Raw genomic sequence first — 20034 nt, 5'->3', positions numbered from 1 at the left:
ATTTATGTTTTTGATATTATGTTGCTAAAAAACAATATAATATTAAGAAAGACAAATGTAAATATATTTAGTATTATCATTGTACAGCCAATGCAGTATTTATTTTAGCTTTTAGTGCTATCTACCAAACTTGTAGTGTATCACAGTGCAGCATAATTAAATGATTTTTAACAGAATATTATGAGGGGAAAACAGCTTTTTTTTTTTTTAAATGTTTGACCTTTACCACCTTCTTAATTATATACTAGCAGAAAATATAATATGCCCAGTAGCATATTGGCATGAATGCAGAAATAAAGGGATTAAATTTAAGTATACTTGAAATTTTTAATTATTTTTTTTCTTCTTCCTCAACAGTCTTAAATGTAGAATATAAATTGAGCGACTGGAGTTTAAAAAGCAAAATACAGTATTCAATTCAACTGCATTTTCACTTTCCTTTGTGTTTTAAATGCTGCACACAGACTTTCTGAATCACAGTGAGAACAAAGGATTTGAAAGCATTAACTTAGAAGTCTTTTTTCTTTGCTGCAACAAGGATTCTATGTATTATTTCATACTGTTTAGATAAAAAGCAATCATAATAACTCATCATCAGAAAATATTTAGAGGTCACTTTAAAAAATATCTAAAAGCTCAATTAAATTGTTTTGCATGTTTCAGTTGGCTCTTTTGAAAAGCATTTCTATATTTTATCTCTTCTAAATCTGTAAATTGAAAACATAACAGTATTCTAGGAAAATACATTGTATTACCTTTTCTAATCATTTTCCCCCTCATAGTAATTTTATATAGTTATTCTAATAAATAATATCTAGCAATCTTAATGAGAGAAATTTCACTTACATTTTAAAATGATTGTTGAGTGGTTTATTGTTCTTTATATCCAGCTGTACACTCCAAAACCAGATTGTAATAACAACTACCAGTTGAGAAAGCATTGATGGTCATTTTTGTGGTTATTTTAGCTTCCCTGGACTCAAAGTTCTATATCAACATCAAAAAAGGGAGGTGATTTTAGTTCCTTTTAGAAAATGCCCTTATGTGATAACTTAATTGACTCTTGAAAGATTGTCTTTGGGAGATCTCCCCTCCCCTTGCCCTTGGGAAGAAGGGGACTGCATAAAGTATTGTCTAATTATATTAAAAGGAAATGTTGACTTCCTTGGAGCACCTCACAAGCCTTGGTAGGGAGATAGGTGTGCACTGAAGGATTTCTCTACCTCATGCTTTTGAGTTTTGAATAAAGGTGGGAATATATATATGATGCAAAAATAATTGGTAGAATGTACAATCTGTAATGTATCTGTCTGTACAACAGATTACTTTCTGGCATTTTTTGCCTTGTACTTACTGGCTATTTTAATGACTTATATAAGCAAACTGCCAAAAAAATTATACTTCATTCTTTATATTCTTCCAGATAAATTCAAGAATTTGTGTAGGGACTCCGCAAGCACCATGCAGTTTTTCTGCTTTAGCATATAGCAACGTATCCCTCATCACAGGTTCCTTACAAGTTGGAAGGTAGTTTTGTAGAAAACTGGGTCCCCATCTAACTTTTAAACACCCTCCCCACCCCTCCCAAGTTTGCATTGAGTTTCACTGAGAGAAATGCATGGAGGGCAGGTGAGCAGTGTGGTTCCTGCATAGACTGTGGAGAGGCCGGGAGTGGCTGAAATCCTTCTTAGTCCCCATCTCATAAAAGACTGTCATGACCAAGCAGCTCTTCGTAGCAACTGTTAGCTCATAGCATGGACAATTTTAGGTCACAGAGATATTTCACTAAATGTATGTTTTAAATGTTTAACAGACTCTAATTTTGGACATGTTTTGCCTCATGATTTTTTTCTGAAAGTAAATTGTATTTGTTAAGCAAGGATTGACTTACCTTTGGGCCTTGTGTATGGTATTATCATTATATTTTTTGAAGCATGGTGACCATTTTCTATATGAATAATATTCTAAGTTATTTGTTGATATTTAGATATGTATATGTATTTTTTATGGGCGTAACTATATCCAGATCTTAAATCTGTTTGTCCTGCAATGATAAAAATCAGCCATCACTAAAAAATGCCCAGGGCAATGGAAAGAGTTCAGGTAATGTTGAGCACCTATGATGTGCCAAGCTAAATACCAGACACTTTCTATTAGCTCATTTAATTAGTTGATAGTCTGTAGCTTACTCAAGAAACTACAACTTTATAAAAGATGGACAGAAAGTGTTTTGAACACAATTGTAAATGTCTTCATGAATATTCTGTTTTTAATTTTTAAATTCATTTTAGAAAGAGAGGAAGCAGGAGAGAGAGAGAAACATTGATTTGTTGTTCCACTTATTTATGCATTCATTGGTTGATTCTTGTATGTGCCCTGACCAGAGATCGAACCCGCAACCCTGGGCATATTGGGATGACGCTTTAATGAACTGAGCTACCTGGTCAGGGCATAAGCATTCTTAGAAGGCCCCATAATTTACTTGTTCCCCAATGAACCATAATATATAATTCTAAGTGAAAATTAGCAGCAGTCCATGTTTTGTATACTGCATGATGCCAATTTTCAAAATATACATCCATACTAACATAAATAAATGCATAGAAGGAAATGTAGCTAATTATGTGTGGTTGTTCTCTGAACAGTGGAGCTATTCATGATTTCTTTTTTTCTATATAGCTTTCTAGATGTCTGTATCATGTACATTTTATGATCAGACAATTATTTTAAAATGCATGAACAAAAATAGTGACCTTTATATTTCTGAGTTTGAGAATAAACTCCCTATACCTGTAAACTAACAACTTGAAGAATTTGTATTGGTGTGTCCAGTTCTTCAATTTGGGCTACAGGATAATACTATAAGCATTTCTTGTATACAGCAGTCTTTTGAAACATCTTTATTGATCTTCCTCAGTGCTTTGTGGTGATAAATTCTTATACCTTATCTAGATGGTCAATAAGATTGACGTTGGAAGTAATTTGCCAAATTATCTTGAGTTAGAACACCTTGGTATGAATTATGCAGAGAAGTAAGATTTTTTTAAAAATTCTAATAAACTGATTAAATACTGAGTTAGAATTACATTTTAAACATTATTAAATGATAAGCTCACTACTGTCTTTCCCCCAGACTTAAATGATAATTTATGGTGAAATTCAGAAATTTAAAGGCAACTAAATATTAGAATAAAATGTGACTTTTTTGGATCAAGTATCTAATAGTATACTCTATATATATATATAGAAAAAAATATGTATTTTTCTGTGTGTTAAGGGAAGTATTAAGGTATCTTAAAAGGCCTAGCTGGGCAATTTTGGGAGTCAAAAGAAGACATTAAGAAGCAGTCGATGGATGGGAAAGCATAACATCTCTGGGAATTCTGGTTTTGAATGCTGTGTGGTAGACCATAGTGGGTAAATTCCAGGGTTTCTTTGGATAAAGTAGGCACCATGGCAGCAGCAGAAAAAACAACCACGAAGTAATGAAGTATTGAAAATTGACCTGTTTTGTATTAACGTGACAGGGAAATGGACTGGTAAATTCTGTAGATGCTGAGAACCAATAAACCTTATTCTCTCTACTTAGAAAAAAAACTTTAGAAAGCAAACATTAAATAGTATCTATTTTAAACATTTTATTTCTCCATAATTATGGAAGAGTTCTCAAATCAGTTTGGTTTTGCTTTGGGGTAGAAGACTATATTTTAACCTCTGACCTGTGGGCCTATTCATTTTTTCTAATGAGAAACTGATTTTTTTTTAAATGTACCATGTTTTATTGTGTGGCAGCCTTTTATGTGCCTGTAAATTAGGGTTTTTCTTCTCTAAATACTAATACCTTATTTTTAAATGCCCTTTCCTCCCCTTCATGTCCCGAGTGTGTAAATCTGTTCCATCCAATATGGTAGCCCCTTGCCACATATCACTGTTTAGATTAAAATTAAATAAAATTGAAAACTCAGTTCCTCTTTTGCACTAGCCACATTGTAAGTGCTTTAGCCACATGTGGCTAGTGGTCACTGCAGTGAACAGCACAGATTATAGAATTTTTGTACCATTGTAGAAAGTTCTACCATATACCACTGATCTAAAGTGTCAGGGCAATTTGAAAATTCTTTGGGCATATTTTCTGTATCTTAGCATATGCTTATGTTCTTTCACTTACGTTTTCATCTTCTGTTATTTTATCTTTCTGTTTTTCAGTTTAAAAGGATGCTTAATCGGGAGCTCACCCATCTCTCTGAAATGAGTCGGTCTGGAAATCAAGTGTCGGAGTATATATCAAACACATTCTTAGGTGAGAATAACAATTTAAGTATTTAAGTGCAGTTTTTAATTTTTTTTTGAGTTGTTTGTTTTGGAAGGTGGATTAGGGCACCAACTAATTTTGGAAATTAAACAAGTGTTATGAATTTCATTTGTTTTCATTCATTATATTAGTAATTTGAGCCTCTAAACCCCTAAGCTTTTAGAACCTAAAGTGACAAAGTACACTTTTTATCTTTTAGTTTTATTCAGGACTTGAGGGATTTTCTGAATTAAAGTTATATATTGCTAGTTTTTCCAAAGTACTAAAGCGTAAAATGTATTTTTTAGAGAGATCTACACATGCATTCAACAAATTCTTGTTAAGTACCAGCCATTGCTGGGCACTAGGTATTTAATGATAAACTAGAAATGGCCTCCATGCCTGGGAAACTGGTAAGACAGGTAGATAGAATATAGTTGCTAAAGAAAAGCTTGCTGATAACAGTAGTGGAGAGTATGGTATACTGGGGCACTACTTCCACCGCCCATTCCCAGAAAAAAAAAATGCAATAAGTGAAAGTCAACAACTTGAACATATCCCTTGATTTGACTTTTAAATTAAAATTGCTGAATATCTTACTAGCACATCCACTAAACAGACATTTATTGAACACACACTGTGTGCAAGGATGAGTTAGAGGACCTCACTCCCTTGAAATAGGGGGTGAATGTACTTATACATCTTGGGTCTTTTATTTGAAAAATAACAGCTTTTGTGAATCTGATATTCACTTATCACATCACTAGAGATTCGCTGTGCTTCCCATAAAACCTTGTTACATCATAACGCCTAGCTCAACTATAGTGTAGAAAATGTGAAATAGCAAAAGCAATCTAAGTCATTCAGAGAAGCGGTTTTTACTCCCACAGTGTGATGCCCTTCAGTTCGCTATCAGGTTTACACCCTGCTCTTATATTTGTGCAGAAAGTTTCTCCCATTTCCAAGCAGCATTGAAGCTGGAGTCCTTACTTGACAAGAGCACTTTTGAAGCCACTAAGTAAATAGATGGGAATGGAGTTGACGAACAGTGGAAACACCCAATGTGTTTTGCTTTTTCCAAGTCTCTTATCATGATCAGCATTTCAAAAGAATTTATTAGGACACTCTATCAAAGCCGTAACCACTGAATACGTTTGATGTTAATTATTTCGCAGTGGGATTTATTGGCTTAATTTTGGGGTATCAAATTAAGTCCATATCAGGTTGTAAATATTCAGCTTCTGTAAAAGGAGCTTTGCTGGAAATATTTCCTGGAATATATAATGATAAATTAAAACCTGTCCAGTACATATGGTATGCTTTAAAAAAAAAAAAACCAAAAAAAAACACACCCCAGGTGGAATCAATGGTAAACGTATTTTTTCTGTTTTTAAGACAAGCAGCATGAGGTGGAAATTCCTTCCCCAACTCAGAAGGAAAAAGACAAAAAGAAGAGGCCGATGTCCCAGATCAGCGGGGTCAGGAAGCTGACGCACAGCTCAAGTCTGACCAACGCCAGCATCCCCAGGTTCGGCGTGAAAACCGAACAGGAAGATGTCCTTGCCAAGGTAAGAGCCGCTTCAAGGACCATGATCGGGAATGCACCGCAGTGCCCCTGGATGAATTTTCATTCCCTCTCTTTCAGTAGGTGGACAAGTTCGTGAATATATGGGGTTTGTTTTTTTGTTTGTTTTTTAAGATAGGAATGCGCTTTATAAAGTTTTTTCTGAATTATTTCGGTTTTACTAATACGTGGATTTACAGATAGTTTGGGATGTGCGTTCTGTCCTTTTTTTGCTTCCACATTTGATTGTTTAACCTTGAAGAATTAGAAATCTATGATATCTTCCAGTTTTAGGAGAACAGTTAAGGTTTTTTGTGAATGGATTTTGTCTATTGAAGAAATGCTTTGAAATTTATGTTGAAAATCTGTAAATATGTTGGATCGTCAAAGGCATGAGGTTAAGCAATACTATTCAGTAAAAGTCAGTAATTTTTAAACGAATATGTTCATTGTTTCATGCTCTACCTCTGGTTTCTAATTTTTTCCATCTCTCTTTAACCCAGGAACTAGAAGAAGTGAACAAATGGGGTCTTCATGTGTTTAGAATAGCAGAGCTGTCTGGTAACCGGCCTCTGACTGTTATCATGCACACCATCTTTCAGGTAACGCAGCTAAGTGCTATCCCCTTTCTTTTCATTCTGTGACTTAATGTCCAGCCTGTGAATTGTGCGTGTATCTTATCTTCTTCACTACTCACCCTTTTTTGCGTATTTTGTACTTTTTTTCTTATTTGCCCCTTTACCTCGGCTCTAACAAGAATACAGAAAGGTTGAAGTGTGGGAAAATTAGAAATAAACCAGTGTTGTTAATTTGTTTCCATTTAAGGAAAAGATATGACATGGGAAAATTGAAGTGATTCGTTAAAATAATAGTGTAAAAAATCATCCATATGACCCTGACTCACAGAGAATGGAGTACTGACCATAAAAAATGAATCCGCCCCCTGCTGATTAATCTTGGGTTGTAATTTCTTCACTGTTTTGTGTGCTGCTCTCTTCTCCATGTTGGCTTCTTATTCTAGTTGAGCTCCTTTTGTCCCAGCACAGGGTTGGGATTTAAATGAGGAGTTGAGGCCATTGATACCCCAGGACTGGAACAGTAGATTCCAGCCCTAGAAAAGATGTTGCATTTTAATTGGTGTGATCTAGTGGCTGAGTCAGTGGCACTAGACTGAGGCTGACTTCATGATCTTGGGACACAGACACTTTTGTAACTGGCAGCTCATTCCTCACACCGTACATCTTGGGTCAAGCACTGTTGGGCTTCAGGAGGGCAACTCAACTCTGGTTTTATTCCTGAGATCCCTGGATCATCCCAAAGATTTCCATTTTCCTCACTAGACATCAGAGTGCTATTTCTATTTCTGGGGGTGGTTTTTTTTTGGTTAACACACTCTATGGAAAATCTTTTTATGTAAGGACAAAATGTTAAGAGGCTTTCTTTTCCCACAGGAACGGGATTTATTAAAAACATTCAAAATTCCAGTAGACACTTTAATTACTTACCTTATGACCCTGGAAGACCATTACCATGCAGACGTGGCCTACCACAACAATATTCATGCTGCAGATGTGGTCCAGTCGACACATGTGCTGTTATCTACACCTGCTTTGGAGGTAAATCTGGTTATAAAACTTTGAGAAACTAGCTTACCACTCATAAAGGCCTCTTAAACTTTTATACTAAAGGGTATGCAGTGCAGAAAATAATTGGCTTCATTGGAAGTATATTGAGTTATAAAGGGAAAGATGTGGTGGTAAATAAATAGGCCTTGATGATTTTGTCTGTGAAAGTTGATGAGCGATTTAGGAATTTATCTGTTTATGACACTGCTTCCTTGAAGTGATCTAATGGACAGTCCTTAAAGCACATCTGTCTGGCTCATTTCATTTTAGTTTGTTTGTTTTTCTGGAATTTAGTCTGATGGCTTTTGCATTTATAGTTCAAAGGATTATTATTTTAAAATATAAGAATGCATTGATATTTTTCATAGAGTTGATTAGAAGGAAACCCTTTAATTTTACCAAATCCTAAGAAGTTGTTTCATTAAATGTTTATTTAAGCAATTTTATTTCCTTAGTCATTTGGGGGAAGTTTCTTATTTGCTAATATATTTTATAGTTCAGATTGTTTTCATTATAAAACTATGTCAATACCTCATCATTTGAGTGAGTGGTTCCCAGCTGGGAGTGATTCCTGTCCTTTCCTTCTCCTCCCACCCTCCAGGGGCATTTGGCAATAAGTGGAGACATTTTTGGCTGTCATGTCTGGGGGGTGGTACGTGCTACTGACATCTCATGGGTAAAGGCCAGGGATTCTGCTAAAAATCCTTCAGAACACAGACTACTTTTCATAACAAAGATCAACCGGCTCAAAATGTGAATTCTGCTGAAGTTGAAAAACCCTGGTTTGAAAGAAAGAAAAGAATTGTTCATTATTTTCTTTAAAAAATAATCTCAGATACTCCTTTTGTAATAATTAAAAATACATAATCAATGGGAGAGTTTTGATCATAAGTTGTAATAATATTAGGTAAAACATTTTTTTCCAAGATTACACTTACAAAGTTCATGAGTAACTCATTATCAGAAGGAATACTCTTCCTGATATACTTGGATAATATATTTTGAAATTTCATTTAGTTTTCCATCAATTTCTAGGCAGTAAGTTCCCATTTGTTTAAACCTTAATTTGTGTTATTACAGAACAGTGATGTTATCTATATTGTCTGATTTTCCAGGCTGTGTTTACAGATTTGGAGATTCTTGCAGCAATTTTTGCCAGTGCAATACATGACGTAGATCATCCTGGTGTGTCAAATCAGTTTCTGATCAATACAAGTGAGTCAAGTTCATTTATTTTTGCAGAAGGTAGTATTTCTTTGTACACTTTAGAGTGAGGATCTTTATATACTTGGGGGTGTTCCCAGGACCATAAAGTTCTTTTGAGATGTGTAAGTCAGCATTTTAACAAGAGTGTGTCTTAATGTAATTTACTTCTGAAGATGATTATTGTATCCCATGAGGCGCAAGCTGTTTGAACAACATTCATTGCAGTACTTCTACAGAAATAATGTGTTGTCATGTTAGTGCACAAAGGTAATCCAAGTAAAAGCTGGCAGTTATATTGCCCCTGTGTTTTATATTAAAGAAAAAAAACTTATCAGCATTAATGTTAACCCGTCCTCACTTTTCAGAGGCTGGAACTGCTCCTTTCCTCTCCACCATGCCCAGCCCTGCTCGTTCCTATGTGAATCTCCTAATAAGGGCAGCAGGAACTTCTCTTTTTAGTATTTTTTAACCATTAAATTTTTTTCTCACTGGTGGGTGACATTTCATCAAATAAGAAGTCATCGCTGAATTTGGAAATATAAGGCGTGGCGGAGACTGTTCAATATGGGGCATCTCTGACACACCACTGCACATAAAGCCTCTGGAGGGAATATTTAGGTAGTGCTGGAGCTAGGCCTTTGCAAGGAGGTTTTACCTTTACAGAAATTCTATTCCTTTGTTACTTAAGTTAATTGGTAAATGATTTAAATGCCCTACTGGGGATCAAGCCCACAATGCGGACTAGTGCCCTGATTGGGAATCAAACTGTGGTCTCCTGGATCCTAGGTCAATGCTCAACCATTGAGCCACGCCAGCTGGGCAATATACAAAAAAATAAATGCAAAGCTGTTAAAAAGAAAAAAATTTCCTTATTTGTTAAGAGCATTACTTTTTTTTGCCATGAGTTTGTGGATAACAGCCTTCTCATGCCCTATAGCAATCTAGCTCTAGTAGTCTCCTGCATTCAACTTCCATTTCCTGTCCTTTGCTGCAGCCAGATTTAAAAGGTTTTAAATGTAGCATGGCTTTGAGAGATTTAACTCAGATCTTTAGAATATTTAGATCTGTTTTTGTATCTTTGAATGGCCTCTGACTACCCTATAAGTGTGCACTTTAGTGACTCACTCATATATAGGAAGATTGGGAAAGTCATGGATTTCCCAAAATATGTGGCTAGCCAAGTACATTTTAGAAGTTTGGTGTATTAACTTATTTATCCAAGATTACATTATCCAAGGATAACATTTCATATTCCAGCTACCTTCTAAGACCCTATGATAGAGTGCCTTCAGGAACCATCAAAGCATAACTAAATATTAACACATAAATAGTCATACACATTAGATGCATCTTCATGAATTTGCATTGTTATCAGTGGTTAGGATCGGCTGTACTTTCTGAGAACAGGGAGGTCATATAGTGCAGTGTACCCTGATACTTTTCCTTAGCCTGTTCTCATTTATTATTTTGATTGCTATGCACAGAGATTGGAGAGGCAGTAGAGGCCCACCCATATAATAAGGAATCGTTTCATGGCCTTTCTGACCAGTCTGGACTCCTGTTAAACGTCAGGAGTTAACTGCTTTCCTAGACAGGCTTGGTGAGGGCTCCTAGACAACCCTCTCTGTGAAAGGCCAGCCTTACCTTGAGTAGAATGCAGGTTCTTTGTTTCAACATTCATACCACAGCCTCTTTAGTAAAGTAACAGCTCCTCATCTTTTTTTTTTTTTAGTATATTTCATTGATTTCAGAGAAAGGAAGGGAGAGATAGAAACATCAATGATGAGAGTCACCGATTGGCTGCCTCCTTCACACCCTCTGCTGGGGATTGAGCCAGCAACTTGAGCATGTGCCCTGACTGGGAATCGAACCTCCATCTCCTGGACCCTAGGTCGATGCTCAACCGCTGAGCCATGCCAGCCGGGCAGCTCCTCGTCTTTTACTCTGCAGGCTCAATTGCCTGAATTTCTTTCCTCTTTCTTCACAGGGCATATGGATTTTTATAAGCCTGAGTCATTTCTTCTGTTAATGCCATTATCTACATGCTTATTTGCTCCCTTAGAAGAACTGTAATAGATTAATTAGGCAATATCCCTCCACTCAGAAAACGTTACACCTTATTTTCAGTATAGGTTCTTCAATATGGTTCTACTATAGAAACAATAATATCATGTGCTAAGATCCTTTATTAGTTTAAAATTTTTGATTTCTATAAGTTTATCTATAGATAAATATTCATAGTTAGACGCTTTTATAGGCTGTTTAAAAGTCAGGTTGACCAGATACTGACCTTTAAAACATGAACACTATTGCTTTATCCAAATATAAAGACAATAATGCCATACATATGCACTGCCTGGTACTCTGGACATCTCTGTAGTTGGGAGCAAAAAATTTCAGTGCATAAATTCCTATTTCTATAGTACTAATGCAATCATAGCTTTCACAGTAGAACCTCACTTCTCCTCCCTAGCTCATTTAAAATATTCATTGAGTAGTATTGGATATTTTTTTCTTAGAAAAGAATATATATTTCCACATATATTTTATGTACATTAGTCAGTACAAAAATCAAACACATGCACTTTTAGTCTTTACAAGGACATAAGTGGAAACAGATTAAAGCATCAGTTTTTTTAATGACTATTTTATAGATCTGGGTCTGTGAGATGTTTACAGGAACTAGTTAAGAAGCAGGACCTCTCACTGCCTAAAATACACAGGTCCAGGGCAGTGTGAGAGAGCAGCAGAATCTTTACTGTGCAGTTATGTAGGCAGCCTGACCTCCACCTCTGCGTGAAGCCAGAGTGCACAGGTAGAAAGCGCAATACACGTGTGTAGTGACTGCCACGGTACTTGGAAAAGGAAATGGAAAAATGCATAAAGCCTCTACTTTCAAAGCTATACTGTGGATGAAAATAAGAGCAGCATGAACAAATCTATTATTTTTTGTGTTCCAAACTATTCTTGTACCCTCTCTGAGTACAAACAATCTTAAGTCACATGATCCTTACATTATATACATTGTTGGGCAGGCGATGCACAGTTATCAGGAATATAACACCTTATGCTTTGGACATGTTGCAAATATTAAGAATAATGTCATATTCTGCTGAATTTATGGAGCGACTCATGGCAGATCTGGAGGGGAGGTTGAAATTCATCTGTTCCAGTTCTTCTTTCATTTTAAAAAAGAGAAAGCTGATGCCCGCAGGGTGAAATGACTTGCCACATGGCAGCCGCATTAGAATTCACTCCCAAGATCCAGTGCTCTTTCCACTGTTACATTAACTAGTACATTCTCTCCTTGGTGTTGTCATGTATTGGTAAGGCCAGCAGAGATGTTTAGGGAAAATTGAATCCTAAACCAAACGCATCTCAGAATATGAAGAGTAAGATAAATTAAGAATGAATGGCTTTGCTAATCTTATCTCTTGTCTTTCTTTTTTAAGATTCTGAACTTGCCTTGATGTACAATGATTCTTCTGTCTTGGAGAATCATCATTTGGCCGTGGGCTTTAAGCTGCTTCAAGAAGAAAACTGTGACATTTTCCAGAACTTGACCAAAAAGCAAAGACAATCATTAAGGAAAATGGTCATTGACATTGTAAGTAACTGATAAAAGCAAGGAGAACTGTGATGCAGACTGTTTTAAAAGATAAGAATGAGTGTTAGATGAAAGGAACTATATATTCCAAAACCTGTTGTTGCCCTTTATGTTTGAGAAGCCGCCCCTGCTGCTGGCAGTGACGTTCTGCAATAGGTTTTCTACTTCTAGCAGTCTGAAGTTGAGAATGATGGGTAGCTCTATTGGTTAGAGTGTCATTGCGATACACCAAGGTTGTGGGTTCAATCCCCTGTCAGTGCACATACAAGAATCAACCAGTGAATGCATAAATAAATGGTGCAACAAATAAGTCCCTCTCTCTCCCTTTCTGTCTCTCTAAAATCAATCAAATAAAAATTTATTAAAAAGAATAATGACAGCATACCATCATTACTCGTTTTATTTTCGGAACTCTTCTGATCTGGTGACGGGCAGAGAAAGATGACTGACCAGAGCAGAGGGTGCTAGCCATAGCTCGAATTTTTTCCATTCAAAAAGTGGGGGGTAGAGGGGAATCTCCATCAGAGTGCCATTGAGAACACATCCGTGACTTTAATATTTTCTCTATGCATATTATTCACGGTGATTATGAGACACAGAAAAATCTCTGGTTATCAAAAATGTATTCTATTAAGCTTTGTATATACAAAGAAAAGAACTATCTGTCTTAGATAAGCAGAAAATTGCCCAGAATAGTCTGTTTCTGAAGTACTCTGAGCAATCTTAAATCAGTTCATTATCACTCAATAACCACTTTCTAGTCCAAGGGATGGAAAAAATATGTGATGATGTCCTAACCATGGATATACCTTTTTCTCTCTTTTTCATCATAAAAGTGGTTATCACTGCCTAATGTTTCTGTATGTTGCACACGTGTATCTGGGCTTCCAGAAAAATTGACAACAAAGGGGAAAGGACTCTGCCCCTAGAAGTAGTAAAGAATTTCCATACTCTGCTGTTAAATGACATGGTGGTTTCCCATTTCTTCCCACATTCTGCATAATATTTTTATTTGCAAATTCTTTGGACTTTTTTACTTAATAAAATACTCTTTGCCATTAAGGTACTTGCAACAGACATGTCAAAACACATGAACTTACTGGCTGATTTGAAAACTATGGTTGAAACTAAGAAAGTGACCAGCTCTGGAGTTCTTCTTCTTGATAATTATTCTGACAGGATTCAGGTAAAGCACGACTTGAATTTTCACGTGTGTCTGTGTGTCTAGCTTTGAAAAGATTTACATCTCCTTTCTCCCAAATTGTGCTTTTAGTAATTATAAGCAGGATTTTTATCCAAATTCTTAATCTTGAGAATTAACCAGATCGGTCTTGTTATTTGCATATGCATTTTTTAAAAAAACCCGCAAAACTCTTAACATCCCACAAAAACAGCCACTTAAGCAGCTCTGAATTTAATCAGCCATGTGCATAAATAGTTCCTCTTGATATTTAGATTCGGTAGAGGTGGCATAATTTGAGACTATTAATATAAGTGTGAACCACACACAAGACACATCATGGTTGAGCTGTTTGAAATGAATCTTACACTACGTGTATTTTTAAGTGTTGCAGTCATTTAATGTGAATTTCTAGTAAAAAAGGAGCAGGTGCTGAGTAGAGGAAGCATTTGTCTCTTTTAGGTCCTCCAGAATATGGTGCATTGTGCAGACCTGAGCAACCCAACAAAGCCTCTGCAGCTGTACCGCCAGTGGACCGACCGCATAATGGAGGAGTTCTTCCGCCAAGGAGACCGAGAGAGGGAGCGGGGCATGGAGATAAGTCCCATGTGTGACAAGCACAATGCATCTGTGGAAAAATCACAGGTGATGCCTTAAGCAGAAAGCTTTCAGAGACAACAGAACAACAACTTGAACATTTGATTCCATTGTATCCACATCACACAGTATTTTAGTGATTTTTTTACAAGTCCTTTATTTTTACAAGCTCAGTTGCACATTAGTGTTTATAAGCCAAAAAACTTGTTTTATTCTTATGATTTATATTCATATAGTCATTTATATGTTCTTGCGGCATTATATTCATTAATGTCTACATTCACAGTCTTTTCATAGGTATAGAAACAATTTATCTGAATTTATAAGTAAATTCAGTTAGATGAATTCATATGGATACATGGCATTATTTTAATTATCTCGATTCATTTATAAATTGCCTATTCTAAAATGAAATCCAGGCCTCAGGCCAAGCCCTAGCATATAAACAGCTTTAGAATTTTTATGTTGTAAAAAGTTCTAGAAACTAATCACCAGATAGTAACAACACGTTTATATGGCTTGCTGCCTAAAATAGTGACTCTTTTACCAAAGTAAAGTTAGTAGTCTTCTGTTCTGTGTTGTATTTGCAGGCCCTGTTATATTTTATATATTTTTATTTAAATTCTATATTGTATATATAAGTTGATACAAATTAGATGTATTTGTGGGATCTCCCTGTTCTATTATTTCTTTGTCCCAAGCGCTGTACTCACACTGGGTTTCTTTCTAACTAGGTGGGCTTCATAGACTATATCGTTCATCCTCTCTGGGAGACGTGGGCAGACCTTGTACATCCTGATGCCCAGGACATTTTGGACACTTTGGAGGACAATCGTGAATGGTACCAGAGCACAATTCCTCAGAGCCCCTCCCCGGCACCTGATGACCAGGAGGAGGGCCGGCAGGGTCAGACCGAGAAGTTCCAGTTTGAACTCACTTTAGAGGAGGATGGCGAGTCAGACACTGAAAAGGACAGTGGAAGTCAAGTGGAAGAAGACACTAGCTGCAGTGACTCCAAGACTCTCTGTACTCAAGACTCGGAGTCGACCGAAATTCCCCTTGATGAGCAGGTCGAGGAAGATGCAGTAGGGGAAGAAGAAAGCCAGCCCGAAGCCTGTGTGATAGATGATCATTCTCCTGACACGTAACAGTGCAGAAGACTTCACGCCTTTTTTTTTTTTTTTTTTTTAAGTAGAAAAGTTGTTTCCAAAGTGCATGTCACATGCCACAACCATGGTCACACCTCACTGTCATCTGCCAGGACGTTTGTTGAATAAAACTGACCTTGACTACTCAGTCTGGCGCTCAGGAATATTGTAACCAGTTTTTTCACCTCTGTGTCATCAGAGCAAGGGGGACATCTTCATGAACAGCATTTTAACAAGATTTCAGCTTGGTAGAGCTGACAAAGCAGAGAAAACCAATTCCAAAATGTTTCCAAGAGACTGTGGCTCATCAGGCAGCCCAAAAGTTGATATGACTTGAGGTTTCTTTTCTTTTTATTGGTTTGCAATATTTTCAGCAGAAAGAAGGCATTACCCAGACAGCGTGAACTAATGAATGAAGCAGCACATGGGTCAGGGACAGGACACGGCGTGAATCTGTTACCAGGAGGAAGATGAGCCACAGAAATTGCATAATTTTCTAATTTCAAGTCTTCCTGATACATGACTGAATAGTGTGGTTCAGTGAGCTGCACTGACCTCTACATTTTGTATGATATGTAAAACAGATTTTTTGTAGAGCTTACTTTTATTATTAAATGTATTGAGGTATTATATTTAAAAAACTATGTTCAGAACTTCATCTGCCACTGGTTATTTTTTTCTAAGGAGTAACTTGCAAGTTTTCAGTACAAATCTGTGCTACACTGGATAAATCTAATTTACGAATTTTACTTGCACCTTATATAGTTCATAGCAATTAACTGATTTGTAGTGATTCCTTGTTTTATATACCAATGACTTCCATATTTTAAAACAAAAACAAATTTTATGTTGCAGGAAACACTTTTTGTAGGTCTTCGTTTACTTTGCTTTTTGCTTCACCTTTTCAGATAAGCAGAGTTGCTTTCCACTGTTTTCCTTCACGGTGTGCAAAGTGAGTATTTGTCCAGTAATACTTTGGTGTGCGTTCTTTCTAATGTGTCTTAAGCCTCATGGACACTCGATCATCAGTTGGTGTTGTCTGAAGCAAGTGAAAGATATATAAATACCCAGTAGCTAAAGTGGTCAGTCTTTTTTAGATATTTTTGCTACTTAGTGTCTTCTGATAACGTTTTGCTTATGTCAGTAGATCCTCATTTCACACGTGCATGTCTTTGTAATAACCCACATATGCTGTGCTCATTTTTTTTGTTTCCACAGTCACTTATAGTAAGAAAAACTTTTACCCCCTGTGCTGCTCTGTTGTGTGTTTGAACCTCTGTCCACCTTCACTAGATAGGGTCTTATTGAATATATCATTGCCATTTTGATTGATGAAACAGGTAGTCAGGTTAGAGTTAGCATTCATTTCTACTGTGAGGTCATGTAGAATGACTAGGTTTTACTCTTGATTTACAGAGAAAAGTTAACGGCTAGTTAGGCAGTTTTAACAATATTAGCAGAATATATTAACAAACACCAGTACAACTAATGTGTATTTGTTTCTATGATTTTACCATGGGATTAAGAACTATATAAGGAATAATCTTAAGAAGTGATTTTAAGTGTAGCAACTACCCTTCCTTAACGGACAGGCACGTAACATGAAGGAATTGCTTTATCAGTTATCACTGGTTCATAAATATGTCTTATAGAGGAGAGCTTCTCTAAACATCCTGAGGAAAGAAGTTGATGATGCCACTAGCACCAGAGGTTTGCTAATGTAACACCCTCCTAAAATACTGGGTTGGGTAAGACGATTATGCTGAAATTAAAAATTAAGAGATCATTCTTGGCTGAATTTAGCACCAAGAAATCTATTACAACTCTAGAGATTGATTCCCAGTATTTACCATCAGTTGGCATCTTGAGGCATTTATTTACTTAGGACTTTCTTCCCATTTCAGCTCTTAACAAAGTGTTCACCTTCTCTGTAAAGGGTTTGGAACCCAAAGAATCATTTTTCACATTGATATCCAAGAATTGACATAGAACTAAAGGGGGTATCTGACTAAATGGAAAATAAATAAAACAGTTAAGAAAAGGTGTAACCCTGAAAAACATTTATACTTGGGATGTCACAGGGAGCCTTCTGGGGATTAGTAACTAAGTCATCAGCCAGAAAAATGACCCAGGCTGAAGATGGCTGTTTTAATCCCCTGAGATCCGCTGATGGAAAACTTACGTAGTTCTGATCTTTTACACAGAGAACAGGAATCAGTTAATTAATGATCAGATTTCCACCCTCCTTTCCCTGTACAGATCAGGCAGTAATCTTTCAAATAAAGTCCTGTATTTGTCCAAATGGTTTCACAAGAACTCTTGGAAACTTGTTTCTGTTTTAATTTCATGTATCCCTGATGAAGGTGTAGAAGAAAAGGCAAAAAAATCTAGGGTTTATTCCTTTTTGCAAAATAGTCCCATTCCCTCCTCTCCCTAATACTTGGTATTTCCCCCACAGAGTGCCTAGAATCTTAATAATGAAAAAAAAAATTTTTAAGCAGCAATATGTCACAAACAAATCCAGACCTTGAAAGGGTTTGTAACTGCACTAAAAAAGAGAGGCTTTTTTTTTTTTTTTCCAGTTTGTCGGTTTTTAATGGTCACATGTTGTGAAGATACCCACTGATTGACAATCAAATTGTAGAAAATGCGTAATATCCAAGAGACAGGGACTAATGCACTGTACGACCTGCTTATCGCCTCCCTCCCTCCTTTCTCTCCTCCTCTCTTGCCCAAGTGTGCTTCAGAATCATACACCGCTTTAAAGATAACATCCTTTCACAAGTGGCTTTACATTTCCTAAAATACCATAGGAAAATGCAATATCTGGGTACTGTATGGGGAAAAGATGTCCAAGTTTGTATAAAACCAGTACATTTCAGCTTGCAAGTTACTAAACATAATAATGCTGTTTTAATTTTACTTTCTTTTTACATCACTTAAAATTCACAAGAAAATAATGTAGATAGAACCAATTGCAGATAAGGAGAAAAAAAAACTTGAATGAAATGGATTTCACAGAAAGCTTTATGATAATTTTTGAATGCATTATTTATTTTTTTGTGCCATGCATTTTTTTCTCACCAAATGACCTTACCTGTAATACAGTCTTGTTTGTCTGTTTACAACCATGTATTTATTGTAATGTACATACTGTAATGTTAATTGTAAATTATCGGTTCTTATTAAAACATCATCCCATGATGGGATGGTGTTGATATATTTGGAAACTCTTGGTGAGAGAATGAATGGTGTGTATACATACTCCTTGTACATTTTCTTTTTTCCTGTAATATAGTCTTGTCACCTTAGAGCTTGTTTATGGAAAATTCAAGAAAAACTATAAAATACATAAAGATATATAAATTTAAAAAACATAGCTGCAGGTCTTTGGTCCCAGGGCTGTGCCTTAACTTTAACCAATATTTTCTTCTGTTTTGCTGCATTTGAAAGTAAGGTTATGGTGAGGCGAGGGCTGGGCATTTTACATCTGAGCTTTGAATCAATTGGTTTTCTGGCAATAGCTGGATTTTACAAAACCATAGACACCCTCTGGAAGATTCTGGGACCCTTTTGAGATACAAGCTTAAGGACTTCTTTCCACGAAGCATCATTGCCTATATGATGATGGTTTTCCCCATCTGTTGTTCAGGAGCTACTTGAGTTAGTTACATTTGTTTTCTACTTTCAGACACTACTGGGAAAATATATTCTTGTGCAGTGATTATAAAACGTATCTTTGGCTTCTAGAGCACATAGGCAAATGAACTTGATTTGAAACTAGAGCCAAAGGTCTCACACATGCTGGTTAGTCATCTATTCATTCTCTTCCTGTCATATTAAGAGAATATATAATATAAAAAAGGTCATTTTTTTAACCCTGGAAATTTTCTTCAACTAAAATCAACCAAATTTTTTTATATGTAAGTATGTATGATATACATTTTTTATACCAGTTGACATAGCATAAAGGATTTACCATTCTCTAGAATTTGTTTCTGCAAAACTTATATTGCTTTCAAATTTTAAATGTAACCTTTCACAAATAGTCAGCTCCCAAAAGCTATGAAAACTTCACAGTGGATGCTGTGGAAACCTCCTACTGCTGCCCAGCCCTCAGAAAACATGACTTAGTGAAAGGAGAGATTCTTTTTTTTAGGAAAAATGAGCCTCCTATTTGTTGTTTTGTTTTATTTTTTTGACACAAACTGTAGATTTTAGCAGCCCTGGCCCAAAGGAATTTGATTACTTTTGTTTTAAACAGTACAAAGGGGACACTATAATTACAAAAACACATCCTTATTGGTTTTAGTTGTTTTTTATTTTATTTCCTTAGATAATGTTTTCAGAGTGGTAAATTGTGTGTGAGCATTACAAATGATGATTCTTTTAGTGGTTTCTTAGCCTCTCTTACAGCCCATGGGGATAGTACTGTACATCAATACCTTCATATGAAATTTTTATATGCAATGAAAATAAAAGCATGGGTTGATTCTGCCTATTTATGACTCAATCTTTTACAAATAAAAGATGATTTATGTAAAAGTGTAGCTCAGAACAGGTTTCAAAGAGTAGTGAAGACTGTTACAGTGGAAGATAGTGACATCATGAGCTAGTATTGATATTCATAATCAAATGAAACAAAATTACTCAGATTAATCTTTCTATTAAAAATAATTGCCAAAGTTATTTAAATGCCCTACAAGATAAAGCACAGTATTTTGTAAGCAGGCTTGGGAAGGGGACTTCTCTGTGTAATTGGATCCTCTGGTACACTGAAAGTCACTCAGACATCCAGCATGCATTTGTTGGGTAG

At 36.0% G+C, this 20034-nt stretch overlaps 1 protein-coding gene across 4 annotated transcripts in view; it reads left to right on the top strand.

Annotated features, from left to right (window-relative positions):
- PDE4D (phosphodiesterase 4D) overlaps window positions 1-19719 on the top strand; it is an 896187-nt gene extending 876468 nt beyond the window's left edge. For all 4 annotated transcript variants that reach the window (XM_087815369.1, XM_087815370.1, XM_087815372.1 and 1 more), the window contains 9 exons: window positions 4207-4300; window positions 5687-5859; window positions 6359-6457; window positions 7307-7471; window positions 8596-8695; window positions 12139-12293; window positions 13357-13479; window positions 13936-14118; window positions 14805-19719. In XM_087815369.1, coding sequence (XP_087671495.1) covers window positions 4207-4300; window positions 5687-5859; window positions 6359-6457; window positions 7307-7471; window positions 8596-8695; window positions 12139-12293; window positions 13357-13479; window positions 13936-14118; window positions 14805-15218 — 1506 coding nt within the window. In that variant the 3' untranslated portion in view covers window positions 15219-19719. The remainder of the gene's footprint in view (window positions 1-4206; window positions 4301-5686; window positions 5860-6358; window positions 6458-7306; window positions 7472-8595; window positions 8696-12138; window positions 12294-13356; window positions 13480-13935; window positions 14119-14804) is intronic.
- The last annotated feature ends 315 nt before the right edge of the window (window positions 19720-20034 follow it).

The sequence above is a fragment of the Miniopterus natalensis genome, chromosome 3, assembly GCF_054644295.1.
Source record: "Miniopterus natalensis isolate mMinNat1 chromosome 3, mMinNat1.hap1, whole genome shotgun sequence".
NCBI classification, from domain to species: Eukaryota; Metazoa; Chordata; class Mammalia; order Chiroptera; family Miniopteridae; genus Miniopterus; species Miniopterus natalensis.
Note: the sequence above shows the minus strand (reverse complement) of the source record. Positions and strands in the feature narration are given on the sequence as shown.